A 17,666-nucleotide genomic window follows, 5' to 3' on the forward strand; every position below is an offset into this window, starting at 1 on the left:
ATATACATTTTAATCTATGCATTCAAAGCAAATTACCCAAATGATAAAGGGAAGAAAGATCACAGTTGGTTTCTAATTCTGATGATTATGAATAAATTTATTCACACTGACTGTCTTCACACGTAAAGTGTGGAAGCTATTTTGTATTTGTTTTTGTTTTTTTTTAATTTTTTGTAGTTTTATGCTCTTGAGTTTACCTTTATACACATTCAGATGCTGTTAGCTGCAACTTATTATGCCCTAAACATTTGTAAGAATTGCGAATGCTGCCACTTGAGAATCTGAATATCTGTATAAGCATGTTTATATAATGAATTGATATAATGTACAGGGTAAAATAATAAAATCATGCTAGCTTGAATGTGAAGCTGCAAATAAAACCATTACATTAGCGTTTGAGACCATTTGACTGAGTTATATCCATGATACATTCAGGGACAGAGCGGGTTTTCATGGAGGAGTGTAACTGTATTGCCCATTGGGCTCTGATGCCGCCCTTCTCTGGGCTCTTGGCGACTGCTGAGCTCAAACAGATGGAAGAGCCCCTCACCACGCCAAGCAGCCCAGACGAACAGACCTGCCATCTGACTAACCAACCTGCCTTCTCTCCCCCATCCTCTCATGTCTTCCACTGCCAACTCCTACCCCTTGTCTTTTTCTTTCACTCGCTTTGGTTTTCCTGCCACTCCTCTTCTTATAGTCTGGCCAACCTGGTGACGTTGGAGCTCAGGGAGAACCTGCTGAAGTCTCTGCCCTCGTAAGTGTCATCTCCCTTCATTGAACATGTGTTGTATTCAACGTCTTGCCTAATTCCCCATCATGTCTATCAAGTAAAATGGGGAGGATGACAGCTGTGACAATGCTGCTTTTCCTCGTTACTCAATTTTGTTGCTTCCACATTCTTGTCACACTCAAAAATAGAACATGACATCTTAATTAACAGTATTTCAGGGCATTAAATTTGTGTTTTTGAGGAGGAAGCTTATGACAGAAGAAGTTGTTCCCTTATGCAACATAGCTTCAAAAGCATTCTTGGCATATGTCAGTACATGTATATGAATGACATATTGTAATCAGCTGAAAAGCTATGCTATGTGCTCTTTCAGGTACATATTTGTGTGACTTAATGCCTGTGCTATTTATGTGCCTATTCAGGTCACTCTCTTTCCTGGTGAAACTGGAACAGCTGGACCTGGGCAGCAATGAACTGGAAGTTTTGGTAAGTCAAGCACGTACTCTTACACCGTATGACATACAGTAGCTATTGTACTGTACAATGAAGTGAAATGAGTGCACAAACACACCTTGGCCTGCCTGAAAAATAATCCACACAGTAATCACTCGCATCCTTCTGACATTTGTATCACAACTATGATCCCAACTACATGTTTACTTAATGCAACAGAGCCACTCTGTCACATGAGGCCTTATATGCATTGTACCCCAGAGTGAGTGCTGTTTTAGGCTGGGAACACCCACCTGTCTCAATAGGACAGGGTAAACAAAGCCTCATGATCAGACCAGGGCGGAGGCTGAGCAAACAGTTGACATCATGAGGAAACCTTGCCTGCCTGCATATCTGACATGAGCCAGTTTCTAATGGCATCTCCAGTATTTCACTTGTTACCTAGACTTAAATTTGAGCTCATTTTGGAAGAATTCAGCCTGTTGAACTTGTGATTGCAAACAAATGTTCATTCTGACTTTTTTTCAACAAAAGATTGGGAAATAATAGATCTCAAGAAGAGCAGAGCCACTTTGAATAATTGGTCCCAAATTAAGTTTGAATAAAACATTTGTCAGCATAAATCAGTGTACTTAACAAATTGATAGCCATAATGTAAATAGAGTCATAACAAAAGCTACATTCAGACTATTTTTGAGTCTGTCTTTTTGTGGCATATATGTGACTCATATCTGTACAAAGTACAAACACATGGAATCTAATTTTTTCCCCCTTTTTCCCCCCAATTGTGATTTGAGGCACTTCCATATGTGGCACTAAATCAGATACAGGTTGCTTTACAGTGTAGCCTTAGTCTGAACAGTTGTGTTTGAATTCATGTGACTTTTTAGCCATTCTGGATTGTCAGTGGTCACAATTCTGTGCTGTCAGGAGTCATTCTATTTATCCCTGTCATCATCTGCTCACATACTTGCTCCCCTCCACTGCACATTAATTAACTAATGAATGAAACTTTAAATACCTCACTGTAAAGACTTCAGTTGCCTCAGTTTTTAACAGTGTGTGCTGCTTGTGAATTCTTTGTGACTGTTATTTTGCATAGTTGGATCCATTCAGGACGGTAACCAGTTCACTCAACAATCTGATATAAGATATATTTATAAAAAAAAAAAATGTGTATATAAAAAAAATAAATAATTTAAACAGAAAAATCTGATTTGAGAAATAGATCCAAATTGAGCACTAAAGCTTCAGTGTGAACGTAATCAAAGAGCATGTGTTTGAGTGATAACAATGTATTAATGCTCAAATGTATACTTTATATATTTCATTGTGTTTTTTTGCTGTGTTTGTTCATTTCCAACTAACCTGCCATTTTCAGTAATTGGTCATTGCGCCCCGTCTTTTGTCCGTTTCATCCCATCTCTTAGCCGGACACCCTCGGTGCTCTGCCCAACCTGAGGGAGCTGTGGCTGGACCGTAACCAGTTGTCCTCACTACCACCAGTGAGTGCACTTTCCTCACATAAAGCCTTTCATGGCTCCTCATCCAAAGAAATACTTTTTTTCCTCTAGATATTTATTTTAAAATGTATTATATTACAAACATATAATTTACTGCAGATAAAACATATCTTGGCCTTGTTTTTCATAAGTGCAGAAGAATTTGATTGTTGCTTTCCCTAAGTGGTAATTATTGCATTTGTAGGAGCTGGGAAATCTCCGGAGACTGGTATGTCTGGATGTGTCAGAGAATCGACTAGAGGAGCTTCCATCAGAGCTAAATGGCCTTTTAGCTCTCACTGACCTGCTGCTCACACAGAACCTGCTGGAAGTCATACCAGACAGCATAGGTGAGACAGAAGCAAACAGAATGAGATGATGTGACAGAGCACAGTTTGCTTTCATTGTCATGTGTTTAGTGAGTAATGCAGTGTTTTTCAACCTTGGGGTCGGGACCCCACATGGGGTCACCTGGAATTCAAATGGGGTTGCCTGAAATTTCCAGTAATTGATAAAAAAAAAACCAAAGAACTTAATAATAAAAAAATATATGTTGAGTTGAGAGACAATCACAATACATAAAAGACATGACAAACTCTGAAGCTGAAACTGAAGCACTGTGGTACTGTTTATCTGTCAAATGTTCATTGTAGTTGGTTTAAGATGCTGCAGCTCTTTCATAATTCATAGTTTGAGTTATTGTTTTTCAGTATTAATTGTCAGCCTTGTAAATCCAAGCTGGACTGACTGTACATATCCTGACCAAGAGAAATAAAGTTCTCTCTTTGTGCAGTAATCTACACCTGGCTTTTCTGCCTCCATCCATAATATTATACATTATATAAACTAAATGTCATCTAAAATTAATGTTTATTTGCAACATAGTATAGCAAACTATTACATGATCAAAAACATTCATTTTAGAAAAAAAAAAAAAAGTCTCCATTTTGAATGTCTGGGGTTGCCAGAAATTTGGGATGTTAAGATGGGGTCATGAGTCAAAACAGGTTGGGAACCACTGGAGTAATGCCAGTTTTTAGGGTATTTTGTAGAAGTTTGCCTTATTATTTGGTTGCACTCTTGAGTGTATATTAGAGCAGACTAGATCTGTTTGAGTGTCTTTAAGAGCAGTGCTGCCCTCTACTGGTAAGTCATTGCTAGTGAAGTTGAAGAGTGAGAATGGCAGCAGTAACATTGATCATTAGGGATATTTACAAAGATAACATTCACACAACACAATCAAAACATCTCACATCTGTTCTAGTAGCTTATTGCTACACTTTCTTATATGTTATGTTTTCTTGTTAGGCTGCCTGAAACAGCTGTCCATTCTGAAGGTGGACCAGAATAGACTGGCCCACCTGACTGACTCAATAGGAGAGTGTGAAAACCTCACAGAACTGGTCCTGACAGAAAACCTTTTACAGGTAAGAATATGAACAATTTTTCAGTCTCATCAGCTTGATTTAATTCATTATATAATCATCAACTATAGCACCTTAATCCTTACCAGTTTCACTCATTATGTATGTGTGTTTCTCCTCTCTAAAAGTCACTTCCTCGCTCGCTGGGCAAGTTGAAGAAGCTGACCAACCTGAATGTAGACCGCAACCGATTAGGCAGTGTTCCCAAAGAGCTTGGCGGCTGTGCCAGCCTCAACGTTCTCTCATTGAGAGATAACCGCCTGGGCAAATTGCCTGCTGAGCTTGCAGATGCCACTGAATTGCATGTATTAGACGTGGCTGGGAACAGGTAATGTTATTTAACATTCTGAGCAGTTAATGCACAGCGGCTGTTGGAATGAGCTTAAATCTTTAAATACACAAAGAAACTTAAGGTATATGAGCCACAGCCTTAAGGGGTATCGCCTACATTTTTACACTTCTTTCTTAAAGAGTATATATAATAACTACCTAATAGTCCTGTTTGTACTGTGTATGTGGATGCTTAAGGAACATTTATGAGACATTTTGGGTTTGTAAAATGCTATTATATTTCAACAAAAACCTATAATTTCAGAGAATTTGGGATTGCTATAGATATATCATTTAGAAAAACTGAAACGATAAACAGCATCTGAAGAGCTTGTTTTACTTTTTGACTGTGACGGTGGTCAAAATGGGTGCTATACTTAAGCTTGATGATAGTAGGAAATACCCAATATGTTCATGTTACATGGATTTTTACTTTTAACTGTAAGTTGCTGAGTTAAAAAGAGGCTTATTGTGTTCACCACATTCTTTCCTCTGCCTTTCACTTTTCCTCTGTCCAGATTACAAAACTTGCCTTTCGCCCTGACAAACCTCAATCTGAAGGCCATGTGGCTCGCAGAAAATCAGTCACAGCCAATGCTCAAGTTCCAGACAGAGGACGATGAACGTACAGGAGAGAAGGTTTTAACATGCTACTTATTGCCCCAACAACCTTCTCCAAGCCTTGGTGAGTGGCACATATTCACAGCACTGTGAAGTTTTTAGTGGTTCTTGAAAAAAAATTTTAGTTTCACTATATGGCTGGAAAAATTCTCTCATCTTTACTTGCCTTCATTTTCCACAGAGAACTTGTTGCAGAACAGTGTGGATGACAGCTGGACAGACAGCAACCTGAACAGAGTATCAGTCATTCAGTTCCAGGAGGAGACCAAAGCTGAGGAGGAGGATGATGAAGCTGCAGCAGAGCGCAGAGTGAGGAAGCGCAACAACTCAGCTTCACTTAGTGTCTTCTTCATGTCTATGATTTCCGTATTTCCCCACCTACACATTATCATGTCATCATTAATTTGACTTGTAGTGACTCCACACTGATGCAGACTTGTTTTGTAACATGTTCTTCTTTGCTGAAGGGCCTTCAACGCAGAGCCACACCACACCCCAGTGAGCTGAAGGTGATGAAGAAGGTGATCGAGGAGAGGAGAAATGAAGCCTACACCTCCAAACCTGATGGAGAAGAGGAGTATCCTGAGTCACAGGTATTTACTACATGCTCTGAAATGGTCAGATTGGAGACAGTAATGTAACTGTTTTTTGCAATATTTAAAAAAAAAAAAAAAGCATGTTGGAAATGGGGCTCGCACAATTAATGGAGTCATAATCACAATATCTGTGCAATATATAATCACAAAAGGCAGTAATTTCAGGCCCAGATTTAAGAGGATGTAGTGATGTAATTGCAGAAATGGGCAAAATGTGACATTTTGGAATTAGCTACACAAAACAGAGACAGGTACTGTATTTTGGATTTTTTAGATTTCTTATTTTTTCATGCTAGTGTGTGTTTGATTTGATTTGATTCCTCTTCTGCAAGAGTAATCTGTGCATTTTCCTCTATTATCACGCAAACTGACTTGGAACACAATCTCAACATTGCCCTCAATAATTACAATAGTACTTTTTATCTCACTGGCTGATGAGCAGGCCATGAGCATGACAGCACTTTGTCTATCATCATCTTTGCCAGCAATTTCTTCAAACATCTTCTCTGATGAAACTACTGGTTGGGTTCATTTCAAATTGTATATGTAGTTTCCTTGGGACAATGTCTACAAAGTTTTGAGAAATTTAGATTTTAACCATTTTTGATGAATTTTTCAAATATGAAAAACTTGCCTTTACTTATAATGGTCCACATTTTGACAGTTACAGATATCAGTATCGTCATGACTGAGCACCGATAGGAAGTCATATATGGACTTTCATTCAATTAGTTGAGTTACCCTCCAGTCAAAGTACCACCCACTTCTGTTGGGAGAATGATCTCTTGCATCAAGACTACAGGACTCTGAGTGATCCGCACTTCCAACCTGCACTACATGACTATAGATTTAGACAGTGGTCCAAACATAGCATAACTGCTTTCTGCAGGATACTTTCAGAAGGACAGATGGACAGCTTTCAAAATTTTTCTCTCAAATTTGGACTTGGTAAACATGACTTCTTCAGGTATCTCCAGCTCTGTGATTACTTTTTAAAATGAATATAATGTTCTGTGACAGAGACTCCTTCTCATCTAATTCAAATACTGCTAGATGCCTATAAAGGTTCCATTCACAAAAACATCACTGGCAAAATTTATACAGCTTTGAATTCAAAGGACGATGACATATGTTTTCACACAAAACATCAATGGGAGAGAGACTTGCAAGAGGAAATGCCAAATGAGATATGGTCAAAGGGATGGAAATCTCAAAGTTGCACAACAAACTCACTAACCTATAGGGATTTTTGTTGGAAAAGTCTGATCCGCTTCTTTATAACACCTGTATGAAAATCACTTTTTTTTTGGTGGTCAGTTTCTTGCTGGAAGGAGTGCAGATCACTTGAGGCAGATCAAGCACATGTATTCTGGTCTTGTCCTGGTATTGTTGGTTTTTGGGGAAATATGATCAAATTGATGTTTTCAGTTTTTGCTGTTCATTTTGATATGTCATTGGCTACTTTGGTTTTTAGCATTCCCCCAGAGGAATTATGTAAAAGTTACATTTATCTGTTTAGAATGCTGCTTGCCACTGGCAAAAAAGCCACCACCAAATATTGGCTAAAAAGGGATCCTCCCTCAGTCTCCCTGGTGATTAAAAATTGTCAATCACATCCATCTAATGGAAATGATGACCTACAGTCTCCGTCTTCAACAACACAAGGGTGTAAAATATTGGAAAAAATTTTACTTTTTCATTCAATCAGTGGACAGTAAACAGTATGTAAATGTCTGAATGTTTCTGTGACCATTTCTCTGTTTGTTTTGTACCTTATACTAACACAAATAAAAGATAAAGTATATTTAAAAAAAAGACCACAAGACTCTAACATAGTGGCAGAACTTGACAACCTCGCAAATTCAACTTATTGATTCTTGATAGAACATGCCAGTGAGATACAAGGACATTGGTCCTATTTTTTTCCAAATAGTGCAGACTTGGTAAGAAATCGCTATCCTCATTCTATCCTTATTAATGCACAGATTCAAGAAGCAACATAAATTCTATGTTGATTCAGTTTTGACTCCTATGGGGCATCCTTTTATGATTTACTAAAACTGACTAAATCTGTTTTAGGAGAAACGGCTCAGTGATCTGTCCAATCAGAGCCACGACTCCCATGTGTCCAACAGCACACTGTCTGCCACCTCACATGAGGAAAGGCACGATGTGACCGTTACCTCACACAGGGAGGACCTAGTGGATGGGCATTGTCCTCAGGAGGAGGAAGAGCTGGATGAGATGGAAGTGGAGTACATTGAGGTGAATGTTTTTAAAAAGGTTGTGTCAGTGAGATTGAAGACAGTTAGGAAATCTCTCCAGATAAAAAAATATCTGTGCCTCTCTGTGAGTAAAATACTGAAATAAACTTTCCTTTCTTCAGCCCACTGTGCACTTTGCAGAAGAGCCCATCATTCGTGGTGGGGATGAGGATGACGAAGAGGATGGGGAAGACGGGGAAAGGAGCGATGAGGAAGATGAGAGGCCAGCTTTTCCTGCAGAAAAGCAGCGCCTCATAAGGAAAGACACGCCACACTACAAGAAGCACTTCAAGATCACCAAGCTGCCCAAGCCTGAGGCGGTGGCTGCACTGCTGCAGGGCTTCAGCCCCGACGGCATCAGTTCACCAACTCAGGCTGCTGACAATGACCAGGACGAGGACGAGGAAGAGCCATTAATCGGCACCCCTCTGCACAATCAGAGAATGGAGGAGCTGGAAGACAGTAGGAACCAAGTCAACTCCAGCCAAGTCAAGGTAAAGGAGAGATCCTGCTCCTGGTTGGATGCGTGTCAGGAATGGCAGGGGTGGATGGGTAAAAATGGAGACACATCCAAGTAGAATTTCATCCTATGTTCAGCTTTGTTTAAGTAAAGGTGCCACACGGTGAATTTCAGTGCTTTACTTATGACTGTATACCACAGTTGTAGCAGAGGTTAAAGCACTGTTCTTGATTATTTTTTGCAAAAATGTTTCATCAAACCCTCAGTTTTGGCATATTTTCCTTTGTTACAGAAATCCTTTTAGTGTTTGCTCATTACCTCTATACACATAAAATTATAAATATTAGAGTTCTTGGCACCTTGGAAGTTGCATTCAGTTTGGAGTGGTTTGCTAGACCTCATGAGGATGTAGCATGTGTGTTTGTTCACTGTGTTGTGCTATAAAATAAGAGATAAGACACTTTTGCACATATTGGATTTTGTGGTTCAGCTACACAATGGCTCCCCAGATAAACATTGAATATTTTCATATTTTACTTAAAATACAGACACTTAAATCATGTGATATTATAGTTTTGTGATCCTATTCATTTCCTTTTATTTTGTCAGCAGCTGCAGGCTGAGCTCTACTTTAGCCTTGCTTCCACTGGCCCAGTTTAGTACTAAACTTGTCAGCCATCTCCTGATTTGTTTTAATTAGTTAATGACATATTCACACTGCTTTGATAACATTGTGCATGTCTTCTTGTGCAAGTATGAATGGATTGAGTGAAGTCTGCTGAAGCACTTCTTAAGCAAATTAATTGCCTTATTGATCATTAGTATTTTGGGAGAAACAATGAATATTGTTGATCTATTGTTGTAATTCTAGAAATCTCCTTTAACACTGATCAAACAGCATCTCACCAAATCTGTTATAATTTGTGTGTGTCTGTGGATGTGGGTCTGTTTGTGTGGCTGACCTCAGACCATTCAGAACATATATGGGCAGAGCTGGAATATGAGCCAACGAGCTTTTTTAACTCGTATTCTGACATGGTATCGAGATAATAATTTCTCAAGATTGTTTGTGATATGAAATCTATTTTAGTGTAAACACATTCCGTGTAGTACTTCTCTGATTTCCTTTGTACTGTAGATTGTCTCTAGGCTCAGTGTTCAGTTCCTCTTTCACGTCCAGGTCTGTAGTCGATTTAAATCAAGTCCTGCTACTGGAGGACCAGGCCCTCTGTGGTGTTGAGGCTTGGCATATTCTGGTTTGGGAGCTTTTGCTTTCTTTTGTCCACTCTCTCTAAACTGTGTGTTTTGCACTAAAGCTCAGCTCCTTGGTCTTGTTTTTCCATCTCTGCCTGTATTTGCTTCTGGTGGCTGGGAAGTGTGTGTGGGATCACTTCTGCTTCAAGGTGATCAAGCCCCGTGGGCTCAAAAGTCCCACGACTTGAAAGCAGACAGTGGGAGTGTTGGTTATGTTTGGTGAAGTTTATGGAAAATGTGGGAGAGTCTTTTTTTTATTTTTTTATTTTTTTTGTGAGTGTGTGCGTGAGAGCATTTTTTTTTTATGTTGCCTGACTAATCCGCATGCCTCTTGCTGGTTCCTGTCCTAACAGGGGGTGTCATTTGATCAAGTCAATAATCTGCTGATTGAACCTGCTCGAATTGAGGAGGAAGAGGTCTGTACCTACTCTTTCCCACGCAATCTTTCTCTGTGTGTCCCTCACTCACCCACTCATTCACCCACCTCTATTCAGTGGTGGAAAAGATACCACAGAAAATCAATGGTTAATCCAACCCCATCATGAGGGATGCCCTAACCACAGCTACTAAGACGGCCAGTGTGGGAGAAACTCGATGCAGCAAAGAAATAACAAGCATTTGTTTATTATTGTATGTTGTTTTTTTTTTTGTTGTTTCACTTAGGTTCTATTAGAGCTGTGTGATATGACAATAGAAAAACATCTGTCCTTTATTTAATTGTGTTGTAAATGACAGTTTTCACTTCAACTCTGAACAGAAGGACTCAGACTAAGGCAGATAATTACAATTAATATGAATAATTGAGGTTTTGCTTTTGCTTTCTCAAAGTTGTGAGAATATCCTAAATTAGGATTATTCCTCTGGTATCCTTTCTGTTTGGCTTTGTAATATTAAGTATGAATATGTTTCTCTAGGTGTATATGGCTTATCTAGTGATGTAAATGGTCCATAACACTGAAAAAAACTGAAATGTATTTCTTTTAGGAGTAAATGAGAAAAAACAAATCTTGGAGGGAAAAAATCTCAGAATTTGAAAGAAGACCCCCTCTCTACTGCAACTCTCTCACCCAAAAATCAAAGACTCAGTATAAATATAGATGAAAAATAAAGCAACCTTATGGTGCAGTAGAGTTGTGTCTGACTGAATCTTACCTGTGATCAGTTATTTCCACTGCCCGTTGCATATTTAACCCCCCTATTTTTGTGAAAACATCAGTGATTAGTCTATACCACTAGCACACTGACCTGTGGGGGACCTCAGATCTTGGACTTCATTGTTAATACCAAGGGTGGGATGCAAAAAGGGGGGTGTTTTTAAAATCCACATCCCGACCCTGGGGGGCTACGTCTCGGTCCCCCAGCATGGATATTTATTGTATATTCACGCATTGCTGTAACGCATTAGTTCAGACGGCACTGCCAAAGTGTTCACATGACTCTGGGGATAGCAATGTGATTATAAGGCTATTATATTCCAAAACTACCAATATCTCCCAAAATATTGGTCCTATCAACTTTGCTGTATTTGCTTATCTCTTCCTTGACCAAAAATACATAAGTATGCCTTACTGCAGCAGTCAGCTCTTTCCGGATTTTGTGTAATGTCCAAGACACACACACACACACACACACACACACACACAGAGTCCACTTCCCTTTTAAAATATAAGATGGAGTAGATCTACATGCCAAAAACAGTCCACAATTGTGGATAGAATTCCTGTTTCTTGTCAGTTTAATTTATGATATGTTATAAAGTAAATATGTAATTTTTGCCCTAATAATGACAAAAACTATCACGCAGTATGGTTATTTTGTATAAGATGTAGTAAGATAAAGGCCTTTACATGTGGTCATTCAATCAAAACTATTTACATGTGAAAGAAAATATGCTGTGTTATGTGATGCATAGTTTTATCTGTAAATGAAATAATTAGAAGGACATGAGATTTAAGTCATATCACAGAGCCCTAATTTTGAATGGAATAAATGAATAAATAGAAGTGCGATCTTCCATCAGTCCTGCCACACTGTGCCTGTATTTTCATCCTTTTGCTTTTGCTGCTTTGCTCTTTTTCATCCCTTCTTCATCCTGTGTTGCCCTAGAATGAACGGGCAGTTGCATTTTGAGCCAAGTTGTAGCACTGCTTTTGTTCAGGGTTTTGCTTTTGTACCTCCTTTTTTTCCCTCTTAAATACAGGTACATGGAGATGGTTTGGATTTAGCCACCAATGAGAGCTGTGCATGGATGAATTTTACTTCCCCGTTGTCTGTTTTAGATACTACTCAGATAGTAATGTGTTTATATCACAAAACATTGAATTGGTGTTACTGCTATTGTTTGAATCTGCATGTTTCTTCTCCTGCATGTTTGTTTTTAGTGTTGTATGACATGTGCTCCTTATATATTTCTTTGCACCGTTGTTAGGTGCAGTATTTACTGATTAATGCCTTTCTTCTATTTCTGGGATTTGAACATCACTCCGGACTTGAAGGCGTTCTCCCAGCCCAGTCCTTCACTCTTTTACTGTTGACATTTTCCTTTTTTCTTCTATTTCTCCCTCTTTTTTTGCATGGCTTGCATACAGAATATACAGTCTTTGACGTGGTATTTAGCATGTACCTTTCATTCTTAAGTCCCTCCTCCAGTACATGTATAATTCACATCACTCAGTATGTTTTCATTTAAGGGTCTGAAGTGGTGAATCCAGTTTCACACAGTGGGTGTTCATTTACTTCCTATCAGAGGTTTAGTTGTACCATCATCATTCAGCGGTTACTAGTAAATGACTGGCTCCAGCTTTCTTTTTGTTTCTTCTTGTTGCATGGAACAGACCCAAAAAAGTGAATTAAAACCAGAAACTTAAATTGACTGCCTAGAGTGGACCCCCACTCACCCACAACCTCAGTCAGGGAGAAAATCATAGGTAATTTGGCCTTTCCATCCATAGGCAACAATGATCTTTATAGAGTAACAGTATTGGTTTGCGTCCTTCTCGGTCTGCCCTGAGCTGAGGGGTGTTCAGGTGGGTTCCCTAGTAGCTCTGACTCCCCCTCCTCAACTTACAGCACACCCTGACGATCCTACGGCAAACGGGCGGTCTCGGAATCAGCATCGCTGGAGGGAAGGGATCCACGCCTTACAAGGGGGATGATGAGGTAATAGATAATGACAGACTCTGGATATCTTCGAGAATACACAAGAAGTTCAATATTTGAGTTGACATTCATGTTTTAAATGTGTCCTCAGGGGATCTTCATCTCCAGGGTATCTGAAGAGGGTCCTGCAGCCAGAGCCGGAGTTAAAGTGGGAGACAAACTCCTAGAGGTGAGGACCTGTGTGGCAGACTAGCATATACTGCATGTAGACATTTCAGTGGTTTATAGTAACACATTTAAAGAGGTCATATTTTGCTAAACCCACTTATATTAGTTTTTGGTACATTTATTTGTGTATTTGGACCCTAATAGTTCAAGAAGTTTGAATTTGAACCCTCCAGGTGCTGCAAAGCTATCTTTATGTTAATTCCGGTTAAAATCAAGTGGATTTCTGCAACCTCTTTCCATTCCTTCTTAAGTTGTTACGTTTTATAACTAGTTACATCACGACATTTGCACATATAAGGTCAAGAATTCCGATGAACATTTCTCCGAGTACGACATAATTGTTTGTCAGCAGCAGTGGTTGTAGTCCATACTGAAAATATGTCCAAACTTTGAGCTGATTACCTAAAATGTTCAGTTGTTGGTTGTATTAATGAACACAAGTGGCTGAACGAGACAGAGCACACAGTCAACAACCCGGAGGAGGTGGGGTATTTGCATTTAAAGGGCCAGCGCTCAAAATGACCTTTCACATGTCATTACTCAGAAATAGGGTTGAAGACGAGCCTTTGGAGTTGAGTTAATGAAGAATTCAGACCCAAGCATAGCATTTACAGTTTATGTAGACCACAGGGAAATGTTTTAAAATGCATAATTCCATTTAAAAATGCAAAATATCACTCCTTTAAGTCAGGATATTTATTCCCTCTGTATCATGGACGTCAAACATATGGTTCGTGGGCCAAAAACAGCCCGCCAGAGGTTGCAGTCTGGGCCCGTGGGATAAATTTATGAAGCCCAACAATTAAAATGAAGATATAAATTGTCAAGAGTGTCAGACTCATATTAGATCAATTTGATTTCAAGTGGGTTGGACCAGTAAATTAAAAGCATAATAATAATAATTCCAAACTCAAAAATTTTAACATTATTCCTGTTACTAAATGTTTTTTACCTTTGTAGATCCACGGAGATGTGTAATGTGCATGCATAAATGATAAGCTGAGGCATAATAATAAAAGTGTACTTATTTTTCTTAAGAATCTTTATTGTCATTACTACAGGAACAATGAAAATCCATATAGCAGCAAACACTTAAAGTGCAAAAAAGACTGTATAAAAATATCACACAATATACTGAGAAATATTGGCAATATACTAAAACCACAGTTGTTAACTTTTTTCGTGAAAGGGTAGTTTATAAACGTAAACATTTTCATAATTTAATTGTGCTTTTTTGCTCTAAAACAAGAAAAATGTGGCGCCCTTATCATTTCTAAGCTGTTGTGTTATTAGTTTACTGTTACGGCCCACTTTAGACCATATTGGACTGTATGTGGCCCCTGAACTGCCCTGTATGTTTGTCTCAGGTGAATGGAGTAGACCTCCACGAGGCAGAACATCACACAGCAGTGGAAGCGCTTCGTAGTTCTGGGGTCAGTGTTTCCATGACGGTGCTGCGGGAGCGGATGGTGGAGCCGGAAAACGCCATCACCACCACACCACTCAGACCAGAGGACGACTACTTCCCGCGGGAGAGGCGGAGCAGCGGCCTCGCCTTCAACATGGAGAGCAGCCCCAGCGGACCCCGGCAGCGCCTGTCCACCTGCCTGATCCGCAACGACAAGGGGCTGGGCTTCAGCATCGCAGGGGGCAAAGGCTCCACGCCGTACCGCACTGGAGATACGGTGAGACGCTCAAACACACCCATCACATCCACCACACCTCTGAGGGGAGGAGAGAATAGAATATCTTTGTCGTTATGACATTTACAACAAAATTAAAGTGCCATCCAGTCTGTAAATCATATTTAAAACTTACCATAAACACACAAATAAAAGCAGTTTAACATAAAAGGTTCAGGTAAAATAAACACAACCAGAAATCCATCACTCACACAGAAACATTCTATTATTGTACTGATTCCTTAAAGAACATATTGCACATCATATGTTGCTGTTGGGTTAAAAGGTTAAAACTGTTCTTACATCTATCCATCCATGTCTTTATTGTTCTATACCATCTGCCTGATAATGGCAACAGTTCAAACACAGTGTGTGAGTTATCCTTTATAATGTTCTGTGCTTTTTTTTTTTTTTTTTTTTGATACTGATGTAGAGTCATGTGTGGAGGCAAATCCAGGGACAGCAGACACCCAACCTGAGCAGAGTTTTTCACTAGCTTTGTTTTGTAGTGTTAAGGTTTTCTTTCTTATTTCAGTTAATTGTAGGTACTTTTATCAGTGCATAAGTTCATTAAGTGCATTAGCATTTTTGTTTTTGTGGAGCTGAGTACTTTTGGTTTTTAGAACGTTATCATTTTAGTTTTTTAAGTATCATTAAGGAGGAGCTGATTTGTCGAATCTGTAAAAAAACAAAAAAAAAGAGGAAATAATATTTGCTGAAGGTGGAATACCCTAAAAATGTCAACTATCACTAGTTTTCTTTTAAATAAAATGTGGACATTAGAGAAAGTAAGTTAAAGTAAGTTATATAGTATAATGACAGTAAGATTAAAAATGTGGTTATAATAGAGGTCATTGCATTTTTTTTTTTTTTTGTGCATGTACATTTTTGTCATGAAGAGAACCAGAGGGTGCAAAATGCATCATGGGAGTATAAAACACATATAAGAGTAAAAGACACTGGATTTCAAAAATATAACTAAAAGAAAAGTCCCTGCTAAATTTCATGGCAAAAGCTGCAACAGGCAAAATGATCAACAAAAGAAAAATGTACAAAAATGCCAGAGCACCTGAAGGGTAATGAGCTAAATTTAGTTGCAGTTCCATGTTTTTTTTTTTTTATTTAATGTTGCATTATTATTTGTAGATTTTATGTAGTTAGTGTTTTTGAAAACTAGATTTTTTTTTTTTTTTCATTTAACTAAATTATTTTCTTACTACTGACTCTGAACTGTAATAGCTGAGTTGATTTTGCTTAGTTTCTTCCTCATTTTATTTCGATGACAACTAGAAATGTCAGTCACTAGTTAGAACATACCGGCTGGTTGTCATGCATTCTTTGAGGGCATTTCTGATCCACGGCAGACACGGGCCACCATACACTCACTGAATGTTGTATTTGACAGGTGTGTTTTTTGGAACGCCGTTCTGCGCTGTGTTTTGCTGCAACTGTGTCACAGGGGTCTGTCTTTTAACAGCATCTATTCTAGCCGCAGCGTTTACAGTCTTCACCAGGGAGACGGGGATATGAATAGCCAGCCTTGACACTTGATCGCTGCGCTGTAATTGGTCGGGGTGCGGTGTATATTTGGGCTGATGTGTGGGCCTGTGCAGGACTACTTTGAAAGTGCAGTCCAAGGAGCCGACAAAGAGGAAAGGACTCATAAACATATTATTTAGGCGGGTCCGACTGTAAGTCTGGCCTCTTTAAAAGGGGTTTTGAAATGGATGCAGTGACTTGCTTGATTGCGTGTTGAACTGAGGAGGTGGTGCTGTAAACATAGCTCCTGCATGTTTGTACATACTTTGTTTTAGTGGAGCAGGCGAGGACTTTAGTCAGGTTATAGTTGGTTAAACAAGCAATGTCATTTGTCTGAGCAAAGGGAACTGGGTCAAGCTTTTAATGTGCTGCTTTGCTGTGCTAATGTGCTGTAATGATCAAATATGTTAGTGCTTCACAGCTATAATGTAGGTGTTTTTTTTTTTTAATTTAACAAAATGATGGCTGCAAAGCAAGGTTATTATCGATAACGAAAACTAACGAAATGACAAAAACTAGAATTGAAAAAACATTTTCGTTAACTGAAATAAAAAATATCATTAAAAGAAAAAAAAACTTAACTGAAACTGTAATGTGTGCTTACAAAGCTAACTAAAACGTATAAAAATTATGGATAAAATTCCCTTCGTTTTCATCTTTGTCAATGTCAGAATGATATGAAATCGATTTCTTTTGCTCAAGCAATTTTAGCAGACAACACCATACGGCACTTCACGGTCCATCATTTCTCGTCACTTGTTTAGAATCGGCTTCTCGTCCCCACTCCACCTGGCAACATGGAAACTAAAGTTGGGGGAAAGCAGCAGAGTCCTGAATGGGATTTATTTGAATACAACGGCAAGGAAGATAAAAGATATGAAAAAGTAAAACTAAGCATTTAGAAAGAAAACCCAAAAACTAATAAAAACTAGCGAACCTGCTCCTAAAACTAACTGAATTAGAGAGGAAAAAATCTTAACTAAATAAAAGTAAACTATAATGAAAAATCCAAAACTATTATAACCTTGCTGCTAATATCTCACATGTACCTATATTAAGACTCACCCATGTGACTGGTACTTACAGTGGGGTAACATCTATGAACTGGTAAAACTAGACAGACACTTTCATAATGTTGCCCAGTACTCTGAACCAAAACCTGCCCTCTTTGTTGCACAGACAGGAGAGAGAGAAAAAAAAAAAAGATGGATAAAATATTTAGGCAACCACTTCATTATTAGAATCTCCTGCAGCTAAGGCATTTCTACTTAAATACAGCAGGAGAAAGTGTATATTTTGTTGTAATCATTTACACTTCTAAACCGCTATTATCTGCTGATGTTGGTTTGTAATAATTTAAACATGTATAAATCATTTCTTGTGTTTATTTTTAGGGAATCTACATCTCTCGCATTGCAGAAGGTGGAGCAGCGCACAGAGACAGCACACTGCATGTTGGCGACAGGGTGATATCTGTGAGT

General features: G+C 38.8%; 1 protein-coding gene across 9 annotated transcripts in view; it reads left to right on the top strand.

Moving 5' to 3' along the window:
• scrib (scribble planar cell polarity protein) overlaps positions 1-17,666 on the top strand; it is a 68,353-nt gene that overhangs the window by 26,487 nt on the left and 24,200 nt on the right. For 8 of the 9 annotated variants that reach the window (XM_030123842.1, XM_030123848.1, XM_030123849.1 and 5 more), the window contains exons 5-20: positions 701-757; positions 1,156-1,219; positions 2,617-2,691; positions 2,894-3,038; positions 3,997-4,115; positions 4,241-4,440; positions 4,961-5,127; positions 5,245-5,372; positions 5,531-5,656; positions 7,739-7,924; positions 8,046-8,417; positions 9,991-10,053; positions 12,707-12,796; positions 12,888-12,965; positions 14,332-14,649; positions 17,580-17,660. In XM_030123842.1, the coding sequence (XP_029979702.1) occupies positions 701-757; positions 1,156-1,219; positions 2,617-2,691; positions 2,894-3,038; positions 3,997-4,115; positions 4,241-4,440; positions 4,961-5,127; positions 5,245-5,372; positions 5,531-5,656; positions 7,739-7,924; positions 8,046-8,417; positions 9,991-10,053; positions 12,707-12,796; positions 12,888-12,965; positions 14,332-14,649; positions 17,580-17,660 (2,269 nt within the window). The remainder of the gene's footprint in view (positions 1-700; positions 758-1,155; positions 1,220-2,616; positions 2,692-2,893; positions 3,039-3,996; positions 4,116-4,240; positions 4,441-4,960; positions 5,128-5,244; positions 5,373-5,530; positions 5,657-7,738; positions 7,925-8,045; positions 8,418-9,990; positions 10,054-12,706; positions 12,797-12,887; positions 12,966-14,331; positions 14,650-17,579; positions 17,661-17,666) is intronic. The other variant, XM_030123847.1, reaches the window with a different exon arrangement.

This window comes from Sphaeramia orbicularis, chromosome 20 (assembly GCF_902148855.1).
Source record: "Sphaeramia orbicularis chromosome 20, fSphaOr1.1, whole genome shotgun sequence".
In the NCBI taxonomy this organism is placed as follows: Eukaryota; Metazoa; Chordata; class Actinopteri; order Kurtiformes; family Apogonidae; genus Sphaeramia; species Sphaeramia orbicularis.